This window comes from Polypterus senegalus, chromosome 1 (genome assembly GCF_016835505.1).
Source record: "Polypterus senegalus isolate Bchr_013 chromosome 1, ASM1683550v1, whole genome shotgun sequence".
In the NCBI taxonomy this organism is placed as follows: domain Eukaryota; kingdom Metazoa; phylum Chordata; class Cladistia; order Polypteriformes; family Polypteridae; genus Polypterus; species Polypterus senegalus.
Window position 1 is genome coordinate 38,873,965 of NC_053154.1, and position 24,744 is coordinate 38,898,708.

General features: G+C 41.7%; 1 protein-coding gene across 1 annotated transcript in view; it reads right to left on the reverse strand.

Moving 5' to 3' along the window:
- Positions 1-1,516: 1,516 nt before the first annotated feature.
- LOC120525114 (butyrophilin subfamily 1 member A1-like) overlaps positions 1,517-24,744 on the reverse strand; it is a 46,448-nt gene continuing 23,220 nt past the window's right edge. Inside the window, exons 4-7 of the mRNA XM_039747138.1 lie at positions 6,968-7,006; positions 4,000-4,026; positions 3,885-3,911; positions 1,517-3,738 (exon numbers count right to left, since the gene is read on the reverse strand). Coding sequence (XP_039603072.1) covers positions 3,239-3,738; positions 3,885-3,911; positions 4,000-4,026; positions 6,968-7,006 — 593 coding nt within the window. The 3' untranslated portion in view covers positions 1,517-3,238. The remainder of the gene's footprint in view (positions 3,739-3,884; positions 3,912-3,999; positions 4,027-6,967; positions 7,007-24,744) is intronic.

Genomic DNA, 24,744 nt, shown 5'->3' on the forward strand with positions numbered 1-24,744 from the left:
TTATTGTGTCTTTCATTTTTCTATTCTTTAATATGTAAAGCACTTTGAGCTACTGTTTGTATGAAAATGTGCTATATAAATAAATGTTGTTGTTGTTGTTACTTTGTATACTGACAGCTTTGCTGTATCCCAAGTGTATGAAGTATGAAAACATAACATGTGAGGTAGGACATTGTGGATGGAGCATGCTGCGTGTAAACAGCACAACGATGGAAGGAAACAACATTCATTTTTATATCACAATTTCAAACACAGGATGTAACCCAAAGTGATTTACAAGATGTCAAAAGAATTTTTACAAGAAAAGAAAATCCAATTGCTATTAGGTAAGAATAGCAATGAACAAGTAATATACAAAAAATAAATAATACACACATAAGACAGACATATAATTAATAGTTAATTAATCAGAATCCTTACATATAAAATTGATTTTTAAGTCTCTCATCGAGTCTGATGATAAGGTCAAGGAGTACAGAAAAAATTTAAAGAACTTCAAATAAGTTGGAGAAAAAAAAAACAAAATCTGTAGGGGTTCCAAGGTCAAAAGACCACCCAGCCCCACTGGGAATTCTACCTAATATAAATACTCTTAAATTATTTCTTATTGTTTTTTGGCTTCGTCTTTGAGGATTTGATGCAATACGTCTCATGGAAAATCTTGTTATCCACTTTCATTCAGACATTACAGGAGGTGCACAGTACTTTGATCAGGTATCAGTAAAGAAGGCTGATACAAATAGAGATTAGTAATTGTTGCAGATTATTTGAAGAATATGGTAATTCTATAGATATGTTATTAGAAGTAGAACTGAAATGTAGCTACAAAAAAGTCAAATTAAAATGGGTTGTAGTGTTTTTTTTTCATGATCCTCAGCATTAGATTGACATATCTCAATTGGTAAAGGCGACTTTATCATGTTTTGTCAGACTCTACATACCATACAATTTATGAAAGTGCAAGAATATACAGTCAACATTCTTTGCTGGTGTATGTATCTTTCATAAAATCATATGTGCATGTGATTCGGTACACAGACCAGTATTTTAATATCATTGTGCTCAAATCATTTATATATTTTTAAATGGTGCCTCATTCAGGGTGAAGTACCACGTTGCATTGTTAATTCTCACATTTGCATACATTGTAGGTCTGCTTTGTCTATAGATGTTATCAATGAATTTGAGGATTTTTGAAGACTTGGCTTAAGTCCCCACACAATCTCCTCTTCTTGAGACTAAACAGGTCTAATTCTCTGAGTCTGTCACAGTGGGACATTCACCTGAGTGGTGGGTGAAGCAGCTGACAGCATCTCCAGAGTGACACGGCAGCCTTTAATAATTTCAACCTTTCATATTATAAAGTCATTTGATTTGAGTTGATTAACAGAGAGCTGCTAAACAAACCCTGGGCCTATCTGAACCCTTACCAAACTGTGTTCAGGGCAAAGAGAGGATGGAGGACACCACTGGTGCAGTCCTGAATCTGCTGAATGAGCACTGAGGAGGGCAAAACTTCACATAGGATTGCTGTTTATTGATTTCTCCTCTGCTTTTAATACAATACAGTTTCATGTTTTAGTGTAGATAAATTAAGTTTGGACTCTAACTTGGAAAACTGAATTCTGGACGTTTTAGATTACTGAATGCAAAGAATGAGTACTGATGGCAGTGTTTTCTACTGGATCTTGTCAAGGCTGCTGCCTGCCCGTTCCTTTGTTTATTTGGTACATAAATGACTGCAGGAGTTCACATGAGAACAGGCAAATCATAAAATTTGCAGATGACTCATCTGTTGCAATATAAGGAGTTCAGTCATGGAGTTATTGTTAATGGGTTTGTTCTGTTATATTGCCATTTTTTGTAGCTAAATATCTCTAAAAACAATAGTAAGCTTATAGGTTTTAGGTGTTGGCCTCCTCTTACTACGTCAATAATAATTAAAGCAATACAAATATTTAGGGACAATCATTGACAACAAGTTAACTTTTGATCTCAAACAAGAACAAATATGTAACCTACTCTGAAAGAGAGGTGTAGCACAGGCTTTACCTTATGGTCATGGCCATGAAACCTGCCACCTAAGATAATAAACCTTTTAAGCCTTCATACAAAAACTGCTCTGTCAGTCAGTACATTATTATGCTTATAGAACAGCATTCAGTCGCCAAATGTGACATGGCCAGTGAATTTCTGTCATGTAAATTGACATGATGGGCGACAATGCCAGCAAATACAGTCTGCAAATCTGACATGCCTCATGAGTAACAGTCATGTAATGTGGCACCAGCTTTAAAGGAGATGGAAAGAAGCAAACATTCCCACAGCAGATGCAGTAGGCATGGAAATGTGAGTGTCTTCATCGTTGCTTAAAAGGGCTAAGCTACCTAAGATGTGGCTTCTAGAGAGAAAGGAAGAAGTATGACAAAGTCTAAAGCAAAGGCAGAAAAGAATCCATAAACTTTCAAAAATAATATCAGTTCATATGTCATCTTAAAGAGTTTATGAATTTTAATCTGTCCTCTGTCATCCTAGTAGTGTCCTCACCCCAGTAACCTCTTGCCAACTGGGCACTTGTTCTCAGTATGACCAAGAGTATGAGTAAATGAACAACTAAAACTAATTACATCACAAAAAGCATGATTTAAAAATTAAACCAAAAAATAATTTTTTCTAGATTTATCTTTGCAAAAATAAAAAACTAATGGTATATACAAAAAGAGTCTTCTCTTTGGTAAATGTCTGCAACAAGCCCTGTAAGGGGTCTCAGTTCTCCACATATTAACTCTTTGGCAATATAGAAAAGCGAATTCACATAATATGTACATTTTTGGGATGTGGGAGGAAAACTAGAATAACTGGAGAAAACCAACATGATTGCATACAAAATCCACATGGAGCTTGCCCAGGTCAGGATTTAATTCCAGGGCCATGGAGGTAGCAGTTGTAACTACTGAATGAACTGCCACAGTTATTTTGGCATAATGTAAAATCAACTATTGCTGAGATGCTATAAATAATTCCAGTGTCATCTCCAGAACTACCTGTGAATTTGTGCAGATCATCTTGTAAGTACGATAACATCATTTAGTTAAACTTAACAATAAAAACTGTCACTACAGAACAGAACAAATGACATGCATTGGTAAGGCCGTGTTTCATAAAGAAGCATATGTTAAACTACTGCAGTTAAAATTAAAAAATGAAATGTCATATTCTTTCTTCAGTCCATACCGTGTTACTTTTTTCCATTTTTTTTCTTGATGATCAGCGGTCCCTTGTCACGTGACCCTGGACTGAAGACAGGATACAGCACTCCAGGGTACTCAATATCAAATGTATGAATACAAGTTCTTGTCTCTGCATCATAGAAGGACAGCTCTTTAGTTGTCTTGTACATTCCTACTTTCTTGGGTTTTCCATGTAGTGCTCTGACTGTGCTTGAGACGGCCTCAAACTTCTTCCCGCCACAAAGACGGATAATCCAGAGTCCATTTTCAGGGATTTCAGGAATGACTCTGCTCTCTTTGATTTTCTCAGTTGCCAGTCCAAGGGCCCAGCTGGCCTTTTCTCCCACCTCCACCTCCCAGTAGTGGTTTCCTTTCATAAAGCAGTTGCTGCCTGTGACGCAGTACCACCGGTCTGGGCCTCGTGTACTTCCTGTGAATCGTACTTGAGATGCATCATCACTCAAAGAAAGCTGGTGGTGTGCTGTGTCAGGGTGCAAGACCACATCAACTGTAGAGAACAGGAGAGGGTATGAAATGAATGTCAAAATGATACCTCATCTAAACACATTCAATTTAAAGCAGACTGATCAATAAAGCAAAACAGAAATATTCACATCAGTCGTCCTATGCCAACATTTAAAGTGTACTGTTTACCTTCATTTTTCTGTATTGCTTTCCAGACTGTTAAAAAAGAAAAATATAAAACAATCAGTTTTATTGTAATCATCAGCAGTTAAAGTAAATCATCAGATAGGTTGTCAGTTCATACCTCTTTTTGAAATAATTCTTCTTTCTTCTACAGAAAAAGAAAAAAGTCTGGATGAAATACAGTTTTCATATAATGATCTCTGTCAGTGAAACACAACATCTCCATAATGCCAAGCCTCAAAATGCCTTTTAAATTCTTATAATAAACTTCGACCTCATTGTGCTATCACAGCTTTTCATCACACAAAAAGGTGCATTGGGTCTCAATACACAGGCACAAAAACTGCTAATATGAATAAAATAAAACGTTTTTTTAACATTCTACTAAAAATACTACATTCTTTGCAAATATCCTTCACACAAATAGTGTCTTCAGAAATCCACGTCACTATTCCTTTATTGCAAAAACTGGTCCAGTGGAATGAGAACTGAAGTTGAACAAGTCTTTGGAGAAATCTAAATCTCTCCTACTAATGTTTGTGCTAGTGAGTTTATGTTTATATAATACAGTATAATGCTCTGAAATACAGTAAGCTATATTAGAATAAATTCATTTTACGAAAATGTGTGCATTTAAACTTTACTTTCTCCATTTTATTTGCTCTCTTATTTACTTTTAAGGCATCAGACTCCATCCAGGCAGCTGCAGGCACAATACAGAAGTTGCCTACAAGCATCATGACATGTATGCTAACAACGGAGGGGCTTAAGTTTGCAAGTTAACTTGTTAGAGTAACCAAGTTAACATGGGGAGCACATGTAAACGTCACTCCAGTAGTCCTGTGCCATTCTCCATTATCCTTCTTCTATGTGCAATCAATCACACTGTAATACAGTACCTTATGGCAATGTTTTGTTACATCACAAGTTTCAATAAATATTCAGGGGTCTTCAAAATATATAATAAATTCAGTTTAGATTTAGACTGCTAGATTCCTTGAAATTATGGGTTCATATTTATGGTCAATCACCTAACCAGTAATGTCAATTGTCACTTCCTATTAAAGGCAATCACTACCATATTACTAAAAAAGTATGCTGTATAGTGTTTTCTTAGTTTTCAGTAGCTATTGAAGTACCATTAAGTTTTAGAAAATCATCTTGGTCAAGTCAGCATACCTTATGAGTAACGTTTCCTTTTAGTGTAGGTATATTCTGCTATAGTCTGCGTTGCTTTTGTAGAAAAGATTCTCTTTTAAAAATACACAAAGAGTAAACTTTACATTCTCTGGACTCATGCAGATTTGTTTTATTTTTAGTATTATCCTTAATATTACTGTCTTTTCTTCTATTTAGTTTAGCTTCAGCAGCATTCTTAGGTAGATTTGTTATGATGTAATCACCAAAGCCTGGGAAATCAAATGTATTGTGAAAAAAAATTAACTTGGTCTTTCAACATTAACTATTCATATACAGTGCATCCGGAAAGTATTCACAGCGCATCACTTTTTCCATATTTTGTTATGTTACAGCCTTATTCCAAAACGGATTAAATTCATTTTTTTTCCTCAGAATTCTACACACAACACCCCATAATGACAACGTGTCATTTTTCATTACTAATATCTGAAACTGTGTTATGTAGCCTATATTTGATTTGACTGCTAAGAACACATAGCATGACACAGCTGCTTAAACTGAAATGGAAGGCTGTCATCTCTGCTAATAGGCTTTCTAATTACCAAGTAAAGATCTTAACTAATTAATAATGGTAACTAATAGAAGCTGCAAAGAGAGCTTCTACAGGCTATGATATTTGAATGTGCTGCTTTTCTCTGATTTGCTCCAGCATCAATATTGTTTTGTGTTATGCACCTTGCAATTGTTCCAGAGTACATACGATTCAAAACATGCCGCACATAACTCTTAGTCGTAATGACTACTTTGTAAACCAGTGAAAGGATTTTTTTTTTTTGCTCTCAAAATAATAAAAGTAAAGATCCTACATTTTGGCTACAGACTTGCCCTCAGTATAGAGCACAGAACACTTTGTGTTTTAAACTTTACACCTTTTGTTTGTTCATTTTTAGATGGGATTTCAGTACATTTTTCCTGTTGTATTTCTCATATTGTGAAATTGTAAATATGGCATATTATAACATTATGAAGTGTCAGCTGCAGGAAGTTCATAAAATGGGCAAGTCACGCCATTCTAGAGGATAAAGTGCGCAGCACTCCTAAGTACAATATAGCGAGGTACCTAAAACAGCAATAATATGAGCAAGAATCCATTGAGTACAATACTTTACTATAAACTACAAGCAGGCACTGTAATAAAAAGGAACCAGTTGCCTTAAATGGGAAAACGCAGTTACATACACCATCTGTCCAAATATTCATTTATTTATTTATATTTTCTAATCATTTTTGCACATTATAAGTATGTACACAAATAGAAATGATTATTCCCTTCCACTAGCATTGTTTTAAGGAGACTTTTTAAAATATCTGTAGACATGTAATGAAAATGATTATATTGAGGCTTCTGCATTTTACCACTGACACGCATGTTTGCCTGAGGACCACCTTCCTGGTGCTGGTGAGGTAAGCAGTACCATCCACGGATGAGAGGTGGTGCTGACACTAACATTATCTTCTCTTTTCCCTGTAGCATTGAAAATCTGCCGAATGCGGACATCCAGCGCCACCCACAATGCTCTGGGAAAATTCCGCCCCTTCTGGCACCAACAGTATAAAAAGGGACTGCTTAGGAAGATGGAATCAGTACTTGAGCTGCAGTTTGAGAAGGACAAAGCTCCAGTTCCGTTGCTACCACTTATTTAGTTGAATGGCTGACACAAGTCATATTTTCTTTGTTTTTGCCGCTGCATGACTGTTTTTTTTGGCAACCCCTAACAGGAGCAGCCAAAAGAAGAAGAAGATTTAAAGGGGTGACCCAGCTAGCTCCCCGACCTTTTGCCTAACTACCCGAGTCTGCTTTTCCAACCACATTACACCACTTCTTTGAAGAACAGCTTCAGAGCAAAGAAAATTCAGAGCATATGAAAATATTTTTCTTAAAAGAGTACCTTCATCCAGATCCTGATAATATTCTTTTCTTCTACTCTCTGAAAAAGAAACCATAAATGATTCTGAAGATTTTAAATAAATTACATATTTTTTTAAACTATTACAGAAAAAGAAATAGTTCTCCTGGTACTTTTATCATGTAAACTTTCCTGAAAATGTATTTTACTTTCAGGGTTTTGTTGATTTCTGCCTTTTTTGAATGTTTTTCTACTCTAATTATCTTCATGTAGCTTTTTTATAGCAAAATTAGAGTCAATCTACTAAATAGAAGAAAAATAATTATCATGTAACCACAAAACCATAAGATTTGATTTTTATGTGTGTAGAATAGCATTTATCGAATAGAATATTTTAAGAATAGCATACCAGACCTGTGTAAAAGATATGTCAATGATTGTGCTGATGAGGCCTTTTGTTCCAGAAGCCTGCTACAGGAATTCATTAAAGATTTTAATAGTTTCCATTGACCTCTCAGGTTTATAGTCGATATTTTTTTGATAGCTCTACCATTTTTAAGTATAACTCTTTCTATCAGCTTTCCAGGACTTAAAAACCTCTGTCTTTCACATGCCAACTGACTCACACAGTTAGGTTGTCTACAGCTGTTTCCATCCTTAGACTCAGTTGCCTGTGCAGTAAAGAAGTTGATTTGTGTACGAAGCACTCAAAATGAGAAGTTTCTTCACTTATAAAGAGTACCCTTGTCATGTTGTGGACAGGATATTCAATCAAACCAGGAGCAGATCTTGTAACATCCACTTTAAGAGGAAACCCAATAATGAAACCCACACCCCGTGGTCCTCCAATTCCACCTTAATACTTCATCTTTCCCATAGTTTAGCATACAAAAATTCCCTGTTTTACAGACCGATCGTTCCATAGAAGCTTTTTTTCCTAACCCTCACAAGATCTCCTTCCATCAACCACCTAACCTATGCAAACTTCTCTTCTTAGCTCACTTCACAGAGGAGAACCACATTCCTCATCAGGCAGTCTGAACTGTATGTTACCAACAATACGTTTATATCTGGTAAGTTCAAAATTAAACAGCAGGCCTCTGGCCAGTCCAAAAATCATATCTACTGCATTTCTTGTAGGAAGTGTCCAGCCATCTACAGTGCATTGGTGATACAGGGAGTCGGCTAGCAGAGCATTTCAGAGAGCACGTCCACACAGTTATAATAATAATTCTTTACGTTTATATAGCGCTTTTCTCACTACTCAAAGTGCTCTCCACGCAAGGTAGGACAATGACCTTACAAAGTCTAAAGTTCACATCCCTTGATCATAACCACATTGATCTCTCTGTCTGAGGTCTTTCACAGGGCTTTAACAATTCCTTTCAAACAAAACAGAAGAAGATAAGCTTATTTTCAACCTGGCATCACATATTTTAACTTTTTATCCTCCCTCTTTATTTTCTCTAATGGTACCTTTTCTTACCTACTGTCACATTTTCCTTTTTTCATCTGCCCTGACTTTGTTCTCTACCCGCGTCTAATTTTTTCTTTTCAGCTGTATATCTGATGAAGACTATACAGGTGAAAAATTCTATCATTTACCTTCTTTATTTTTCTAGCGTGGGAATAAACTTTAATGTTTTTTCATAAATATGTGTTTTTAGGTTTTTCCAAATTCATACAGCATGCTTTATTTAAAGCACAATAGCTTACTCTGCATCTGTTAATTATGATGGTTTTTCTCCAGTTTATGTATATTTGATAAATGTACTGACTTATTGAATTTAAACAAATCTTTTCCTTTTTATCTTTGTTGCAATAAATTAACAACCTTTTGTTTTAAGATATCACAGCTTTCTTGAGGCCTCTTCAGTTTTATTTTGTCTGACTTATTCATTACAACATGGTAGGCCTGAAACCATACCAAATCCAACAAAATGAGTAGATTTAAAATACTATCATACATATACAGTGCATCCAGAAAGTATTCCCAGTGCATCACTTTTTCCATATTTTGTTATGTTGCAGCCTTATTCCAAAATGGATTCAATTCATTTTTTTCCTCAGAATTCAACACACAACACCCCATAATGACAACGTGAAAAAAGTTTAGTTGAGAGTTTTGCAAATTTATTAAAAATAAAAAAATTGAGAAATCACATGTACGTAAATATTCACAGCCTTTACCATGAAGCTCAAAATTGAGCTCAGGTGCATCCTGTTTCCCCTGATCATCCTTGAGATGTTTCTGCAGCTTAATTGGAGTCCACCTGCGGTAAACTCAGTTGATTGGACATGATTTGGAAAGGCACACACCTGTCTATATAAGGTCCCACAGTTGACAGTTCATGTCAGAGCACAAACCAAGCATGAAGTCAAAGGAATTGTCTGTAGACCTCCAAGACAGGATTGTCTCGAGGCACAAATCTGGGGAAGGTTACAGAAAAATTTCTGTTGCTTTGAAGGTCCTAATGAGCACAGTGGCCTCCATCATCTGTAAGTGGAAGAAGTTCAATACCACCAGGACTCTAGAGCTGGCCGGCTATCTAAACTGAGCGATCAGGGGAGAAGGACCTTAGTCAGGGAGGTGACCAAGAACCCGATGCTCACTCTGTCAGGGCTCCAGAGGTCCTCTGTGGAGAGAGGAGAACCTTCCAGAAGGACAACCATCTCTGCAGCAATCCACAAATCAGGCATATATGGTAGGGTGGCCAGACGGAAGCCACTCCTTAGTAAAAGGCACATGGCAGCCCACCTGGAGTTTGCCAAAAGGCACCTGAAGGACTCTCAGACCATGAGAAACAAAATTCTCTGGTCTGATGAGACAAAGATTGAACTCTTTGGTGTGAATGTCAGGTGTCACGTTTGGAGGAAACTAGGCACCGCTCATCACCAGGCCAATACCATCCCTACAGTGAAGCATGGTGGTGGCAGCATCATGCTGTGGGGATGTTTTTCAACAGCAGGAACTGGGAGACCAGTCAGGATAAAGGGAAAAATGACTGCAGCAATGTACAGAGACATCCTGGATGAAAACCTGCTCCAGAGCGCTCTTGACCTCAGACTGGGGCAACGGTTCATCTTTCAGCAGGACAACAACCCTAAGCACACAGCCAAGATATCAAAGGAGTGGCTTCAGGACAACTCTGTGAATGTCATTGAGTGGCCCAGCCAGAGCACAGACTTGAATCTGACTGAACATCTCTGGAGAGATCTTAAAATGGCTGTGCACCGACGCTTCCCATCCAACCTGATGGAGCTTGAGAGGTGCTGCAAAGAGGAATGGGAGAAACTGGCCAAGGATAGGTGTGCCAAGCTTGTGGCATCATATTCAAAAAGACTTGAGGCTGTAATTGCTGCCAATGGTGCATCAACAAAGTATTGAGCAAAGGCTGTGAATACAGTGGGATGCAAAAGTTTGGGCAACCTTGTTAATAGTCATTATTTTCCTGTATAAATCGTTGGTTGTTACGATAAAAAATGTCAGTTAAATATATCATATAGGAGACACACACATTGATATTTGAGAAGTGAAATGAAGTTTATTGGATTTACAGAAAGTGTGCAATAATTGTTCAAACAAAATCAGGCAGGTGCATAAATTTGGGCACCACAAAAAATAAATGAAATCAATATTTAGTAGATCCGCCTTTTGCAGAAATTACAGCCTCTAAACGCTTCCTGTAGGTTCCAATGAGAGTCTGGATTGTGGTTGAAGGTATTTTGGACCATTCCTCTTTACAAAACATCTCTAGTTCATTCAGGTTTGATGGCTTCCGAGCATGGACAGCACTCTTTAACTCACACTACAGATTTTCAATTATATTCAGGTCTGGGGACTGAGATGGCCATTCCAGAACGTTGTACTTGGTCCTCTGCATGAATGCCTTAGTGGATTTTGAGCAGTGTTTCAGGTCGTTGTCTTGTTGAAAGATCGAGCCCCGGCGCAGCTTCAGCTTTGTCACTGATTCCTGGACATTGGTCTCCAGAATCTGCTGATACTGAGTGGAATCCATGCGTCCCTCAACTTTGACAAGATTCCCAGTCCCTGCACTGGCCACACAGCCCCACAGCATGATGGAACCACCACCATATTTTACTGTAGGTAGCAGGTGTTTTTCTTGGAATGCTGTGTTCTTTTTCCTCCATGCATAACGCCCCTTGTTATGCCCAAATAACTAAATTTTAGTTTTATCAGTCCACAGCACCTTATTCCAAAATGAAGCTGGCTTGTCCAAATGTGCTTGAGCATACCTCAAGCGGCTCTGTTTGTGCTGTGGGTGGAGAAAAGGCTTCCTCTGCATCACTCTCGCATACAGCATCTCCTTGTGTAAAGTCGCTGAATGGTTGAACGATGCACAGTGACTCCATCTGCTGCAAGATGATGTTGTAGGTCTTTGGTGCTGGTCTGTGGGTTGACTCTGACTGTTCTCACCATTCGTCACTTCTGTCTATCCGAAATCTTTCTTGGTCTGCCACTTCAAGCCTTAACTTGAACTGAGCCTGTGGTCTTCCATTTCCTCAATATGTTCCTAACTGTGGAAACAGACAGCTTAAATCTCTGGGACAGCTTTCTGTATCCTTCCCCTAAACCGTGATGGTGAACAATCTTTGTCTTCAGGTCATTTGTCAAAGTCAAGTCAAAGTCAACTTTATTGTCATCTCTGCTATACACTGTACAGGTACATAGAGAGACGAGACGACGTGGCTCCAGGTTTCCAGTATAGACAAACATAGAACAGCATAACAGAGGATATAGAATAAATAGGCATATGAAATAGACAATAAATAAGTGACACATTTTAAACTAGAGAATGTGCAATATGCATTTAAATAAAGTTTAAGAGTTTTTAAATAAAGTTAGAACTAGAAAAAGACAAAGAGGTAGGAAGAGGAAGTGTGATGGCTGGGAGTGAGTTCATGAGTCTTATGGCTTGTGGGAAGAAGCTATCACGCATCCTGGAAGACCGAGACCTGATGCTGCGGAAGCGTCTGCCAGAAGGAAGGAGCGTGAAAAGTCTGTGTGAAGGATGAGAGGGGTCAAGCACGATGCAGGAGGCCCTTTTGATGCAGCGTCTGTGGAAGATGTCCTGCAGTGGCGGAAGAGACGTTCCAATGATGTTTCCAGCTGCTTTGATGATCCTTTCAATCCGCCTGATATCAGCAACAGTACTGTTTCCGAACCAGGTGGAGATGCAGCTGGTTAGGACGCTCTCTATAGTGCCCCTGTAGAACATGGTGAGGGTGGGAGGGGGCAGGTTGGCTCGCTTCAGTCGTCTCAGAAAGTGTAGACGCTGCTGGGCCTTTTTGGTGATGGAGGTGGTGTTGGTGGTCCAGGTGAGATCATCTGAGATGTGAACTCCCAGGAACTTGGTGTTTTTTACAGTCTCAACCGTGGAACCGTGAATGCTAAGTGGTGTGTGGGTGGAGCGAGCTTTCCTGAAGTCGATGACCATTTCTTTAGTTTTGTCCACATTCAGCGACAGGTTGTTGTCACTGCACCAGGCAGCCAGCTGCTTCACCTCATCTCTGTATGCAGATTCATCGTTGTTTTGATGAGCCCCACCACGGTCGTGTCGGCGGAATTTGATGATGTGGTTTGAGCTGTGCAGGGCAGTGCAGTCGTGAGTCAGGAGTGTAAACAAAAGTGGACTGAGAACGCAGCCCTGAGGAGCTCCGGTACTCAGCCTGATGGTGCTGGAGACAGTGTCACCGATTCGGACGGACTGAGGTCTCTCTGACAGGAAATCAAGTATCCAATTGCAGAGTGAGGTGCTTAGTCCCAACTTGCTCAGTTTCACACACAGTCTATGGGGGATGATGGTGTTGAACGCTGAACTAAAGTCTATGAACAGCAATCTAACATAAGAGTCTTTATTGTCCAGGTGAGAGAGGAAAGGTGAAGTGCAGTGGATATGGCGTCCTCAGTTGACCTGTTTGTGCGATAGGCAAACTGCATAGGGTCCAGTGAGTGGGGGAGGTTGCTCTTCACTCGTGCCATGACAAGCCTCTCAAGGCACTTCATGATGATGGGGTCAGTGCGATGGGCCGGTAGTCATTCAGGCAGGAAACTGAAGATTTCTTTGGCACTGGGATGATGGTAGTGGACTTGAAGCCGAGTCGGGACGATCATCTGGCTCAGTGAAGTGTTAAAGATGTCTGTGAACACCTCGGCGAGCTGATCAGCACAGTCTCTCAGCACTCGACCTGGAATGTTGTCCGCACCAGCAGCTTTACGTGGGTTGATCGTGGAGAAAGTTCTCCTCACGTCAGCTGCAGGCAGAGAGACGGTCTGGTCGGTGATGAGAGGTGTCGCTTTCGTCGGTGGCATGTTGTTCAGTGCGTCAAACCGTGCGTAGAACTTGTTCAGTTCCTCAGGGAGTGTGGCATCTCCCTCACAGCTGCTTGATGCTGGCTTGTACTGGGTGACAGCCTGGATGCCCTGCCATAGACTGCGGAGTCTTTTGCGTCTTTGAAGTGGTGCTGGATCTTTTTGCCATACGCTCGCTTTGCTTGGCGGATAGAGCGAGAGAGGTTTGCCCTAGCTGTTCTAAGGGCAGCTGTACTCCCGGACCGGAACGCAGCATCTCTCTCTCTCAGCAGCGCGCGCACCTGTGCTGTGAACCAGGGTTTCTCATTGGCTCTAGTAGTGATGTTCTTCAGGACGGTAACATCCTCTGTGCACTTGGTAATGTAACAAGTCACAGATTCTGCAAACTCGTCCAGGTTAACACAGCCGTCATACGTCGCCGCCTCTCTAAAAACATTCCAGTCCGTACATTCAAAACAGTCCTGGAGTGCGGAGATCACTCCACTGGGCCAGACTCGGATGGTTTTCCTGGCAGGTCTCGTGCGTTTCAGCAGCGTCGAGTATGCGGGTCGCAGCATCACTGTAGCGTGGTCGGAAGAGCCGATGTGTGGGCGCAGTGCTGCTTTGTAGGCACCACGCACGTTGGTGTAAACTTTGTCCAGGCAGTTCTCCCCCCTCGTAGCAAAGTCCACATGTTGATGGAATTTGGGGAGAACTGCCTTCAGGTTTGCGTGGTTGAAGTCGCCGGCAATGATGAAAAAGCCGTCCGGGTGTGCGGTCTGGAGCTTGTTGATTTCCTCGTACAGTTCGGCTAATGCTAGGTTAGCATTAGCGCTAGGCGGCAGGTAAACAGCTACGAGTAGCACCACGGAGAATTCTCTCGGCAGGTAGAACGGGCGGCTCTTTACGGCTAGAAACTCTATCTGTGGCGAGCAGTGGCGACTCACTTCAGCAGAGTTCGTGCACCAGAGACTGTTGATGTAGATGCACAAACCGCCTCCGCGGCTCTTACCGGACAAAGAGGCTTCTCTGTCGGCCCGATAGCATGCTAGCCCGTTGAGCTGGATAGCTGAGTCCGCGATGTCCGCGTTCAGCCACGTTTCCGTGAAGAGAGTTGTTTTGTGACCCCCATGTTGCTACTCTTCAGAGAAAATTAAAGGAGGAGGGAAACTTACAATTGACCTCCTTAAATACTCTTTCTCATTATGGGATTCACCTGTGTAAGTAGGTCAGGGGTCACTGAGCTTACCAAGCCAATTTGAGTTCCAATAATTAGTTCTAAAAGTTTTGGAATCAATAAAATGACAACGGTGCCCAAATTTATGCACCTGCCTGATTTTGTTTGAACAATTATTGCACACTTTCTGTAAATCCAATAAACTTCATTTCACTTCTCAAATATCACTGTGTGTGTCTCCTATATGATATATTTAAATGACATTTTTTATCGTAACAACCAACGATTTATACAGGAAAATAATGACTGTTAACAAGGTTGCCCAAACTTTTGCATCCCACTGTACTTATGTACATGTGATTTCTCAGTTTTTTTTATTTTTAATACATTTGCAAAATCCTCAAGTAAACTTTTTTCATGTCCTTGTCTGACTTATACAACTTTTTTCATGTCCTTCTGTGGAGTTCTCAGATGTTCCCATGTCAGTCACAACATTTCTCCATAGTGTCTTGAATTTTCCTCACATTTTCAAACAGAGGGTCACACATACACGGGAGGAATCCTATCTTCATACCCATAACTAAAGCAACAAAACTGACTCCATTCAATTCAGAGAATCAGCAGCTCTGCTCTATAGCCTTTCTGTTTTACTGAACACGTCACCCTATCATTAACAGTGTGACCAACTTCACTGGCCAAGAACCTCATGTTGGCCGCATGTACTCACAATATCATTCTTTTACTGTTTGCATTAAATCTGTGATTACATGAAATATTACATATAGAATTACCGGTACATTAAATGTGTTGTGCAAGGACTTAGCTAACTTCACTTTACTTTATTACTACAATTCTACACAATGTCCATTTAATTTAAGGTCTTATATACCGTATATAAAACATTGTTAGGTTCATCATATACTGCCACAAGTCCACTATTCAAAAAGAATGATGCCACAAGGAGGCAATGAGAAGTTCCTGAAATATTCATGCATCAAAATAATTTAGTAAATTTCAAAAAAATAAAACAGTGTGGACTATGGCCGACCATTCACCCTGGCCAATACCCCCAGGCTGCCAGAGGGAGCCCTCCCTGCGACATGGAGATGCTCCGAATTCCAGCAGGGCATCATGGACTATATAGTTGTAGTACAAGACCCTGCTGGATAATGTCAGGGCCACTAGGAGACGCTGCAGGGAAGCTCAGAGATGTTAATTTTACCTATAACCTGGAAGTACGTCTTAGTCACAGCGACAGAGGAAATGACGTACTTCTAGGATGAAAAAGAAGAGTTTTGATCTGACCTGGAAGTGCTAGGAAGTCACATGAACTGAGGGTTCAGAAGCACTTCTGGGTCAAGGACTATAAGAGACTGTGTGAGATCCCAAATGGGCGAGCTGAGTCGGGTGGCAGAGGGAAAACGCGTCTGGGAGAGTGGAGGATTGTTTATTATTGGTTATTGATTGACTATTGTATGAGTATTGTGGAGTGGAGGGTGCTTTGTGCACTGTATTGTCCTAATAAAAACAATTATTGGACTTGTATCTGGTGTCTGGCGTCTGGTCTGAGGATTCAAGGGGACAACAGCACCCCCTATCTGTCACAATAGAGTACAATATTCCCAAGTTACTTCAATATAATCTCAAACCACTGTAGACCATTATAGAATTGTGCTCATAAAATGCACTCCAAATGCAATTTGTCCAGTTTGAGAGGAAATATCTCTCTATTATAAAAAAAATCTTTGGAGGGAAACTAGGGAGACCGTGATCTTCTTGGATGACAATTTGACGTCCCAAGAGAGACACTTTAACGTCACGCGAGAGAAGGCAGTGAGACAACATTTAAAACAAGTTGACGGACATCTAACCTAGCAGTTGTTGGAATGCTTTTTGCAGACACACTTCATGTGCTCCCAGCTCTTAAAACAATGACAATCGTCAAGCAGAACAAGCAGCTCGCCAGCAACAGAAAGCCAGCAGATGATCTCCTTTGCATGCGTTCAGCCGCCCCCCCTTCACAACGTGAATAGCGTTATACATCCTGCGAGAAAGAGATTTAACCTCACCCGGGGCTGGAAATAAAGGACAAGTATTGTTTTTACAAAAGTTTTAAAGGAAAAGTGAAAATAATGCATATGTAACAATTCCCATGAAAATAACAATCTCTTTAAATTGTATATCCAGTAAACCAAACCCGGGGATGAGCGAGCGAAGCGAGAAAGAGCAGGAGCTTGAAGGTTTCTTTCTGCAACCTCACAAAAAGAGGACCACAGTTTGTGAAACCTCAGAGAAAACTGCAGCACCTCTCACACCCAGCAGGTCTGACCAAGGTGAAGGAGGAGAAGAGCTCCTGATCAAAGGATAAACAGCTTGCTGAACATTGTTCTTGATGTCAGAGAAAGATGACACAGAAGGATTGGAACAAAGCAAGAGTCAGCAAGAGCTAAACCATTATTACACCTACTTTCATTTCGAGAACTATTGATTGTAACTCAGTAGTTAGGATAAAGCCAGCTAAAGGTTATTAGTATCACTGTAAATAAAAAATAATGTTTGTAAAGGATACTTTTTTTGCCGTTATAAGTTTCTCTTCCTAAATTCAGTAGAAAAGTTCAGAGAAGATACACACTGTGACCAATAGAGGATGTTGCAGCACCCCAAACAAAACCACCACACAGACACAAGTCCCAGGTTCAAAAGACCTTTTATTAAACATACTACTTTTTATGGGCTTTGTCTTGAATCTTACATTCAGCAGCACACTTGCAGTCCTCTTCCTCCACTCTCCTCCCGGAATGCCTCATCCACCACTTCCCATCTCTGCCTGCCTTTCCAAAGTGGAGCAGCTTCTTTTATGAAGGACCCAGGAGTACTCCCAGTGCCATAGTGTTGGATGGCAAAAGCACTTAGAGGTCAAGAGGAAATCCTATGAAACAGACATGTCTTGTCTTGGCAGAGCCCTCTGGCATCACCTGAGGACCAGGGTGGCTTTTGGCTTTGGAGCAGGATGAGATTTTGTTGACGTTGTAGGGCGTTTAAGATGGTTAGTCCTCTAACACTACTTTAGGTCTCCTGAGTTTCTTGTAGGATGACATAGGGAAAGTTTGTGTAGTGCTTTTTTGTGGCTGGTTTCTAGTTCCGTGAAGAGTTTGATGGAGGTCTTCTGTACAACTTGCTGAACTGAAGGGAATTTGGAGTCTTGGTGTATTCCATCATTAGTTACCTACCATGGTACATTAAGTGTCATTTTTAAGACTTTGTTTTGGAAGACCTGAATCTGAAGGATGAATAACTCCCAGGTATTTGTTGTGTTTTGCCAGATGATTAAGCAGCCAAACGTTTTTATGGTGGTAGTTTGTGTTGCTTGTGTTTTTTTCTGGGTTGATATAGACTGTCCATGTTTGTAACCATTTCACCAGGGCCACATCAGCCTTTTGCAGTCTTTCAGTAATTATTCACATTTTGGTGGATCTTTATATGACTGCTGTGAGAGCCTGGTTTTTATAGCTGTCCAATGAGAGTGCTAGAAGCAGATAGCTAATCTGCATAACAGTTTGCCTGGTCCAAATCATTCTGCTGCTGTAATTAGTGACAATGCCTTCAGAGAAGTCAAAAACGAGAAGAAAATCAAGCTACTTATTCAAATAACTGAAATCTTTGAGTCATGCCATTTCTTGTTTCAGAACATGAGGGTTTTTTGGTAATCATACCAAAAATAGGAAACGTCAATGATGTTGCAGAGCAAAGTGGGTATTTCTCATTTTGCTAGGCTTCTGTGGCACACAAGGCCTGTTAAGACAGTAGATTTAACATGGATGCAGAAATCAAGGTTCACCCGCAACCAGCACTCCTGAGAAAATAGCTTAACTGCAGGTCATAACATTCTTGGTCAGCCCTGTACTTCATCTGATAACAAAGATGCAAATTACCAGTTGAACTGACATCTCTGAAGACTCCTTGAGACATGAAGACACCAGCAAGACAAAGAGCTATAGTACAATAAGTTGAAACTTAGATGGACAAAATAACATGGCTTTGAGCAGGCACTGGTTCTGTAATTAGAAGTGTCTTTAATGTAATCACACAGGTTAGACCTGCCATCAACCACTATCTGCACTCATCTCCTGCATTCTTTGAAGCCTGTTCTTTCTCTGAAATCTAAAAGCTGATGAGCCGCTCCCTCTTTGTTAGCTGAAACCTGACCATCTCTTCTCTTTGTGTTCTTGAAAACTGAGATCCACTCTGATAAGCTAATCTCTGTGCCAATGACTGAGTCCTGTCAAAGAAGACAGTGAAGCAGCCATTACTTTCGCACGGGGACTTCAGCATTTAAACTTGTGCCAGAAAAAGTAATGCTTTTCCCTATGAAGTTGCTCAGGATGCAGCAAAACACCTAACTCAGAAAAGCACATCACACCACTAATAAAGCCACATCATAAAGAGAAAGAGTGGATTCCAATGCAAGAAGAATCTTCCACTTGAACCCAGAGAGACAACAGCAACAATTCCAAGTAACATCATGCTTAAAGACTTGGTATCGTAAAACAGTTTATCTGTGCCAAGATAAATTAGAAATCTAAATAGCCGGTAAACAACCAGCTTCTTCTGTGTTAGTTTCTCCATCTCATTTGTCTTCCTTTCTGTCTTATATGTCGATACACTGTATGTATTGTGGCGGACAGCTGGGGGTGGTACAGAGCTGGGACGCCCAGGAGGACCAGAGGAGGGCTTGCGCCTCCTCCAGACCACGAGGGGGTGACTGCCGTGGTTGCACTGGGGACCACGGGTGCAGAGCTTGGAAGCTCAACGCTGTAGGGGCCTGTGGTCACTGCCAGGGGGCAGAAGGGGAAGACAGTCGTGTCATCACAGACGCTGTGTGCTGCGGAGGAACAACGGCGCAATGCTGGAGCCTTTGGCCAGAGTAGTACGCCGGGGAAGGTAAATACAGCCGACCCCGTACATTATAAAAGAGAACCCGACGAAATTGGCCGTGATATGAATGACCGGCATCAAGTAGGCGGTTCTCCGACAACGGACGCGGTGGTGTGAGCTGTGCGCGAGGTGAGGAGAGAGAGATCGCAGGGGCTGGCAGGACGAGGGCTGATGAGTGCCTGGGTCCTAGCGCCCAACGCTCCAAGCACGCGGCAGTCTCCTGTCACTCTGTAGGGATGCAGACGGGATCGGATCTGAGCGTTTGCCATGCTCAGACTCAGAACGTCAATACATCCAAGAGGAAAAGGAGGAATCGAGGAGAGAATGCCAGATCCTCCAATAGGAAGGGGCGTGCTGCTGGGTGCGCACGTCCAGTGAAGGGCCGCCCTCTGCAGGTGCAGAGGGAAACCCCACAGCTGGCTGAGGTGACGGGGGCGTGTGTGGCCCCGTCCGATGTCCCAGCACGGGGGGCACGGAGGTCTCGAAGGGGAGGCCGAGGTTGCAAGCACCGGGGTGCTGATCAGAGGGTGGAGCGTTGCCTCTGCCCCTTGTTCTGTTTTCTGTTTTACAGGACCGGGCCCTGGACTGGAGCGTGTCGGCTTTCCGCCGAGGAAGACCTGCCCTCGCAGGACAGGCCGCTGGACCCTAGGGGTCTCAGCTTGTGGTGGGGTACTGTGGCGGGGTACCACCCCCAGTCGGGATGCCCAGGAGGACCAGAGAAGGGCTTGCGCCTCCTCCAGACCACGAGGGGCGACTGCTCTGGTTGCACTGGGGACCGTCGGGGGCGTCCCAGTGCCTGAAGAGTCCTGGACCTCTGCACTTCCGTCACACCAGGAAGTGCTGGGGGTAGAAGACTGGGGACACCCGGAGGGCTTCCAGATGTGCAGCTGGCACTTCCGCCACAAGGGGAGTGTGCGCGGAGGAGTGTCGGGAAGCACCTGGAGCCCATCCGGGCTTGAATAAAAGGGGCCGCCTCCCTTCATTCGATGACTGGAGTTGGGCGAGGAGTGGACGAAGTCGTACTGTAAATAATAAACGTGTGTTGGGTGACGTTACGATGTCCGTCTGTCTGTTTCCGGGGCTCGTTCCACAATATATATAGAGAGTTATTATATTTCTATAATCCTTGTGTTTGAAAACTGTATTTTTTGTTTCTTAAAACAAGTGTGATTTAGTTATCTTGATATAATTCTAATGGCTGGTGGCCTCCTATTGGGAAAGATAAGGAAAATAAAGTCTTAAAATAAAGCCTTCCGAATTACTTAAATAATTACCAGTATTGCTAAAGGTAATACTGATAATTAATTAACCAAGTTAAAATTCTCTGCTCTTTCCTACATTATTCTGGCATTCCTGAACAAGGGTAGCTATCAGAAATAACTGCCAGTGTAAGCTGCACACAGAATAATACAGACTGGCATTATCTGTGTCTTAGCAAGCTGCTGCCACTCACTTTTAATATCGGTTTCTTTTTGATTGGGTCTCTCTTTGTAAGGCAGTCTCTGTGCCTTGTATAATAAAATGATTAGTCACCGAGTGACATCTCAGTGCAATCTTCTCATGGTACAAGTTAAACATTCACCTCAAACAAAGTATTACAGGCAATTGTGCATTTTGTAGCATTGTTGGGCATCTGTTGTTAAAACACACAATGGGTGTGTCCTCTGAGGTTGCGACCTGAGTACTGTGGCACAACAGATTTAAAGAGTCTTCCAGACAAACTTTTCCTTTGCAAGCTGCAGAAAAAAAATCAATTCTATTTCTTGCTAAAAGTCTTTGTACTTAATTTGTTTGTGTATCAACCTTTTGCTTACATCCTTGACTTTGTTTCTTGTTCTTCATATTGGCTTTGACACAGTTTTATTTGATCTCTTGGTTTTAACCTGTTTTGATTTTACGTTCTTCTTGCAGACATAGCAATAACTTAATAATGAGTAACGCTGAAGGACAGAACTTTGCACCAACATAAAAGAATGTGCTTATGTACATCTAGTAAACCATTAGCAAGACATCCACTCCTGCCTTTTAAACACCCTAGCACACAATAACACATTGTTTGCTTTGTCATCTCACTAATGAATTTCTGCAATATAGTAGAGACCCTAGTAGGTAATAGGGTGCGACTGTAACAAAGAGCAATCCCTTCTCTTACAAAGGTTAACTGGTGTAGGAGTGGAAAAATGGAAGACCATCCATCAAAGCAGTTATATGAAAGGTGCCTTTTAGACCAAAACCTACAGTGGTGTGAAAAACTCTTTGCCCCCTTCCTGATTTCTTATTCTTTTGCATGTTTGTCACGCAAAATGTTTCTGATCATCAAACACATTTAACCATTAGTCAAATATAACACAGGTAAACACAAAATGCAGTTTTTAAATGATGGTTTTCATTATTTAGGGAGAAAAAAAATCCAAACCTACATGGCCCTGTGTGAAAAAGTAATTGCCCCCTTGTTAAAAAATAACCTAACTGTAGTGTATCACACCTGAGTTCAATTTCCGTAGCCACCCCCAGGCCTGATTACTGCCACACCTGTTTCAATCAAGAAATCACTTAAATAGGAGCTGCCTGACACAGAGAAGTAGACCAAAAGCACCTCAAAAGCTAGACATCATGCCAAGATCCAAAGAAATTCAGGAACAAATGAGAACAGAAGTAATTGAGATCTATCAGTCTGTTTAAGGTTATAAAGCCATTTCTAAAGCTTTGGGACTCGAGCGAACCACAGTGAGAGCCATTATCCACAAATGGCAAAAACATGGAACAGTGGTGAACCTTCCCAGGAGTGGCCGGCCGACCAAAATTACCCCAAGAGCGCAGAGACGACTCATCCGAGAGGTCACAAAAGACCCCAGGACAATGTCTAAAGAACTGCAGGCCTCACTTGCCTCAATTAAGGTCAGTGTTCACGACTCCACCATAAGAAAGAGACTGGGCAAAACGGCCTGCATGGCAGATTTCCAAGACGCAAACCACTGTTAAGCAAAAGAACATTAGGGCTCGTCTCAATTTTGCTAAGAAACATCTTAATGATTGCCAAGACTTTTGGGAAAATACCTTGTGGACTGATGAGACAAAAGTTGAACTTTTTGGAAGGCAAATGTCCCGTTACATCTGGCGTAAAAAGAACACAGAATTTCAGAAAAAGAACATCATACCAACAGTAAAATATGGTGGTGGTAGTGTGATGGTCTGGGGTTGTTTTGCTACTTCAGGACCTGGAAGGCTTGCTGTGATAGATGGAACCATGAATTCTACTGTCTACCAAAAAATCCTGAAGGAGAATGTCCAGCCATCTGTTCGTCAACTCAAGCTGAAGCGATCTTGGGTGCTGCAACAGGACAATGACCCAAAACACACCAGCAAATCCACCTCTGAATGGCTGAAGAAAACCAAAATAAAGACTTTGGAGTGGCCTAGTCAAAGTCCTGACCTGAATCCAATTGAGATGCTATGGCATGACCTTAAAAAGGCGGTTCATGCTAGAAAACCCTCAAATAAAGCTGAATTACAACAATTCTGCAAAGATGAGTGGGCCAAAATTCCTCCAGAGCACTGTAAAAGACTCATTTCAAGTTATCGCAAACGCTTGATTGCAGTTATTGCTGCTAAGGGTGGCCCAACCAGTTATTAGGTTCAGGGGGCAATTACATTTTCACACAGAGCCATGTAGGTTTGGATTTTTTTTTCTCCCTAAATAATAAAAACCATCATTCAAAACTGCATTTTGTGTTTACTTGTGTTATATTTGACTAATGGTTAAATGTGTTTGATGATCAGAAACATTTTGTGTGACAAACATGCAAAAGAATAAGAAATCAGGAAGGGGGAAAATAGTTTTTCACACCACTGTAGCTACATTGAACAGCTGTTTAAAGCTGATCCTCTGGCTAGGATGTTGGACGTCTATGGGTTCATGGTTCTTGGGACAGATCCTCCAATTAGGTGTGAACCACCCAGTGAGATTGCACAAGTGGTGAACCTGCTGAGGGTAGAGAAGGCTGCAGAGATCTGTGGTATCCATGATGAACGTCTCCAGGCTGGTGGTAAGGCTGTCCTCCTGGCATTGCAAGCAATCTTTGCATCCATTTGGGAGATGGGAGTCATCCCAACTGAGTCGAAAACAGGACTTGTCTCTATTTGGAAAAGGAAGGGTGATCACCTGGATTGCAGCAACAACAGGGTTGTTAACACTGTTCTCAGTGCCAGGTAAGGTCTTTGCTAAGGTCATCTTCAATAGGATCTATGATCATTTGCTTACCTATCGTGACCAGAGCAGTCTGGTTTTATGCTTAAGAGGTCTACTATCAACCACATCCTGACACTGTCTACCACATCCTGACACAGAGGATTCTTCTCGAACATAAACATGAATATCGGCAGAGTTTCTTTGCAGAGTTTGTCGATTTTCATAAAGCATTCAACCCAGTTGATCAAGCTGCCCTGTGGGATGTCCTGCGACTTTGCAGGATCCCCCAAAGTTGCTGGATATCATGGCAGACAGGTACACTGGTACTGTAAGTGGTGTGCAGAATGGAGGCAGAACCTCTGAGTTTTTCCCAGTTTATTCTGGGGCTCATCAGGGATGTGTTTTTGCTCTTACTCTGTTCAGTGCTTGCATGGACTGGGTGTTGGGAAGAGTTGTAGGGTCCAGTGGCTGTGGGGCATCTGTTGGTGAAGAGAGATTCAAGGATCTTGACTTTGCCAACAATACTGTGATCTTTGCAGAGTCAATGGAGGATCTGATCAGGGCTCTTGAGAGACTTAGCAATTAATCTGAGTGTCTGGGCTTGTGAGTGTCCTGTATAAAAACAAACCTTTAGTGATTTCTTGGACGAGAATGGGGCCCATGTGGTCACTGGAAAGAGGTGTTGGCACTCCAGATATCTCTGCAAAAGGATGAATGTCCAAGTGTTTGGAATCCTGGTGCTTCCTGTTTTGCTATATGGTTGTGAGACATGGATTCTGTCTGGTGTCCTTAGACGAAGACTGGACTCCTTAGGTTCTGTGTTTCTTCAGAGAATCCTTGATTACCACTTGTTTGACTTTGTGTCGAATGTGTGATTGCTCATGAAGTCCACACTACGGCCATGTGGTACAATTCCCTGAGGATGATCCAGCTCACAAGATCCTCATTGTTAAGGTCCCGAGTGGCTGCACCAGGCCAAGGGAATGCCCACGTAACACTTAGCTGTGGCACACAGATGGTTATTTCCAGAGGGTGGGAATGGACTGTGTGTCTGTCTGGGGGTTGCCAACCAGCATCCTGAGCTGTTTCGTTATGTGGTGGGTGCGGCAATGTGCTGTATCAGAGCATGCTCCCCAACCTAACCTGACTGTATTGTGAGAATACTATATCACCCCTAAAATGTCCTAACAACCTGTGCAACTTAT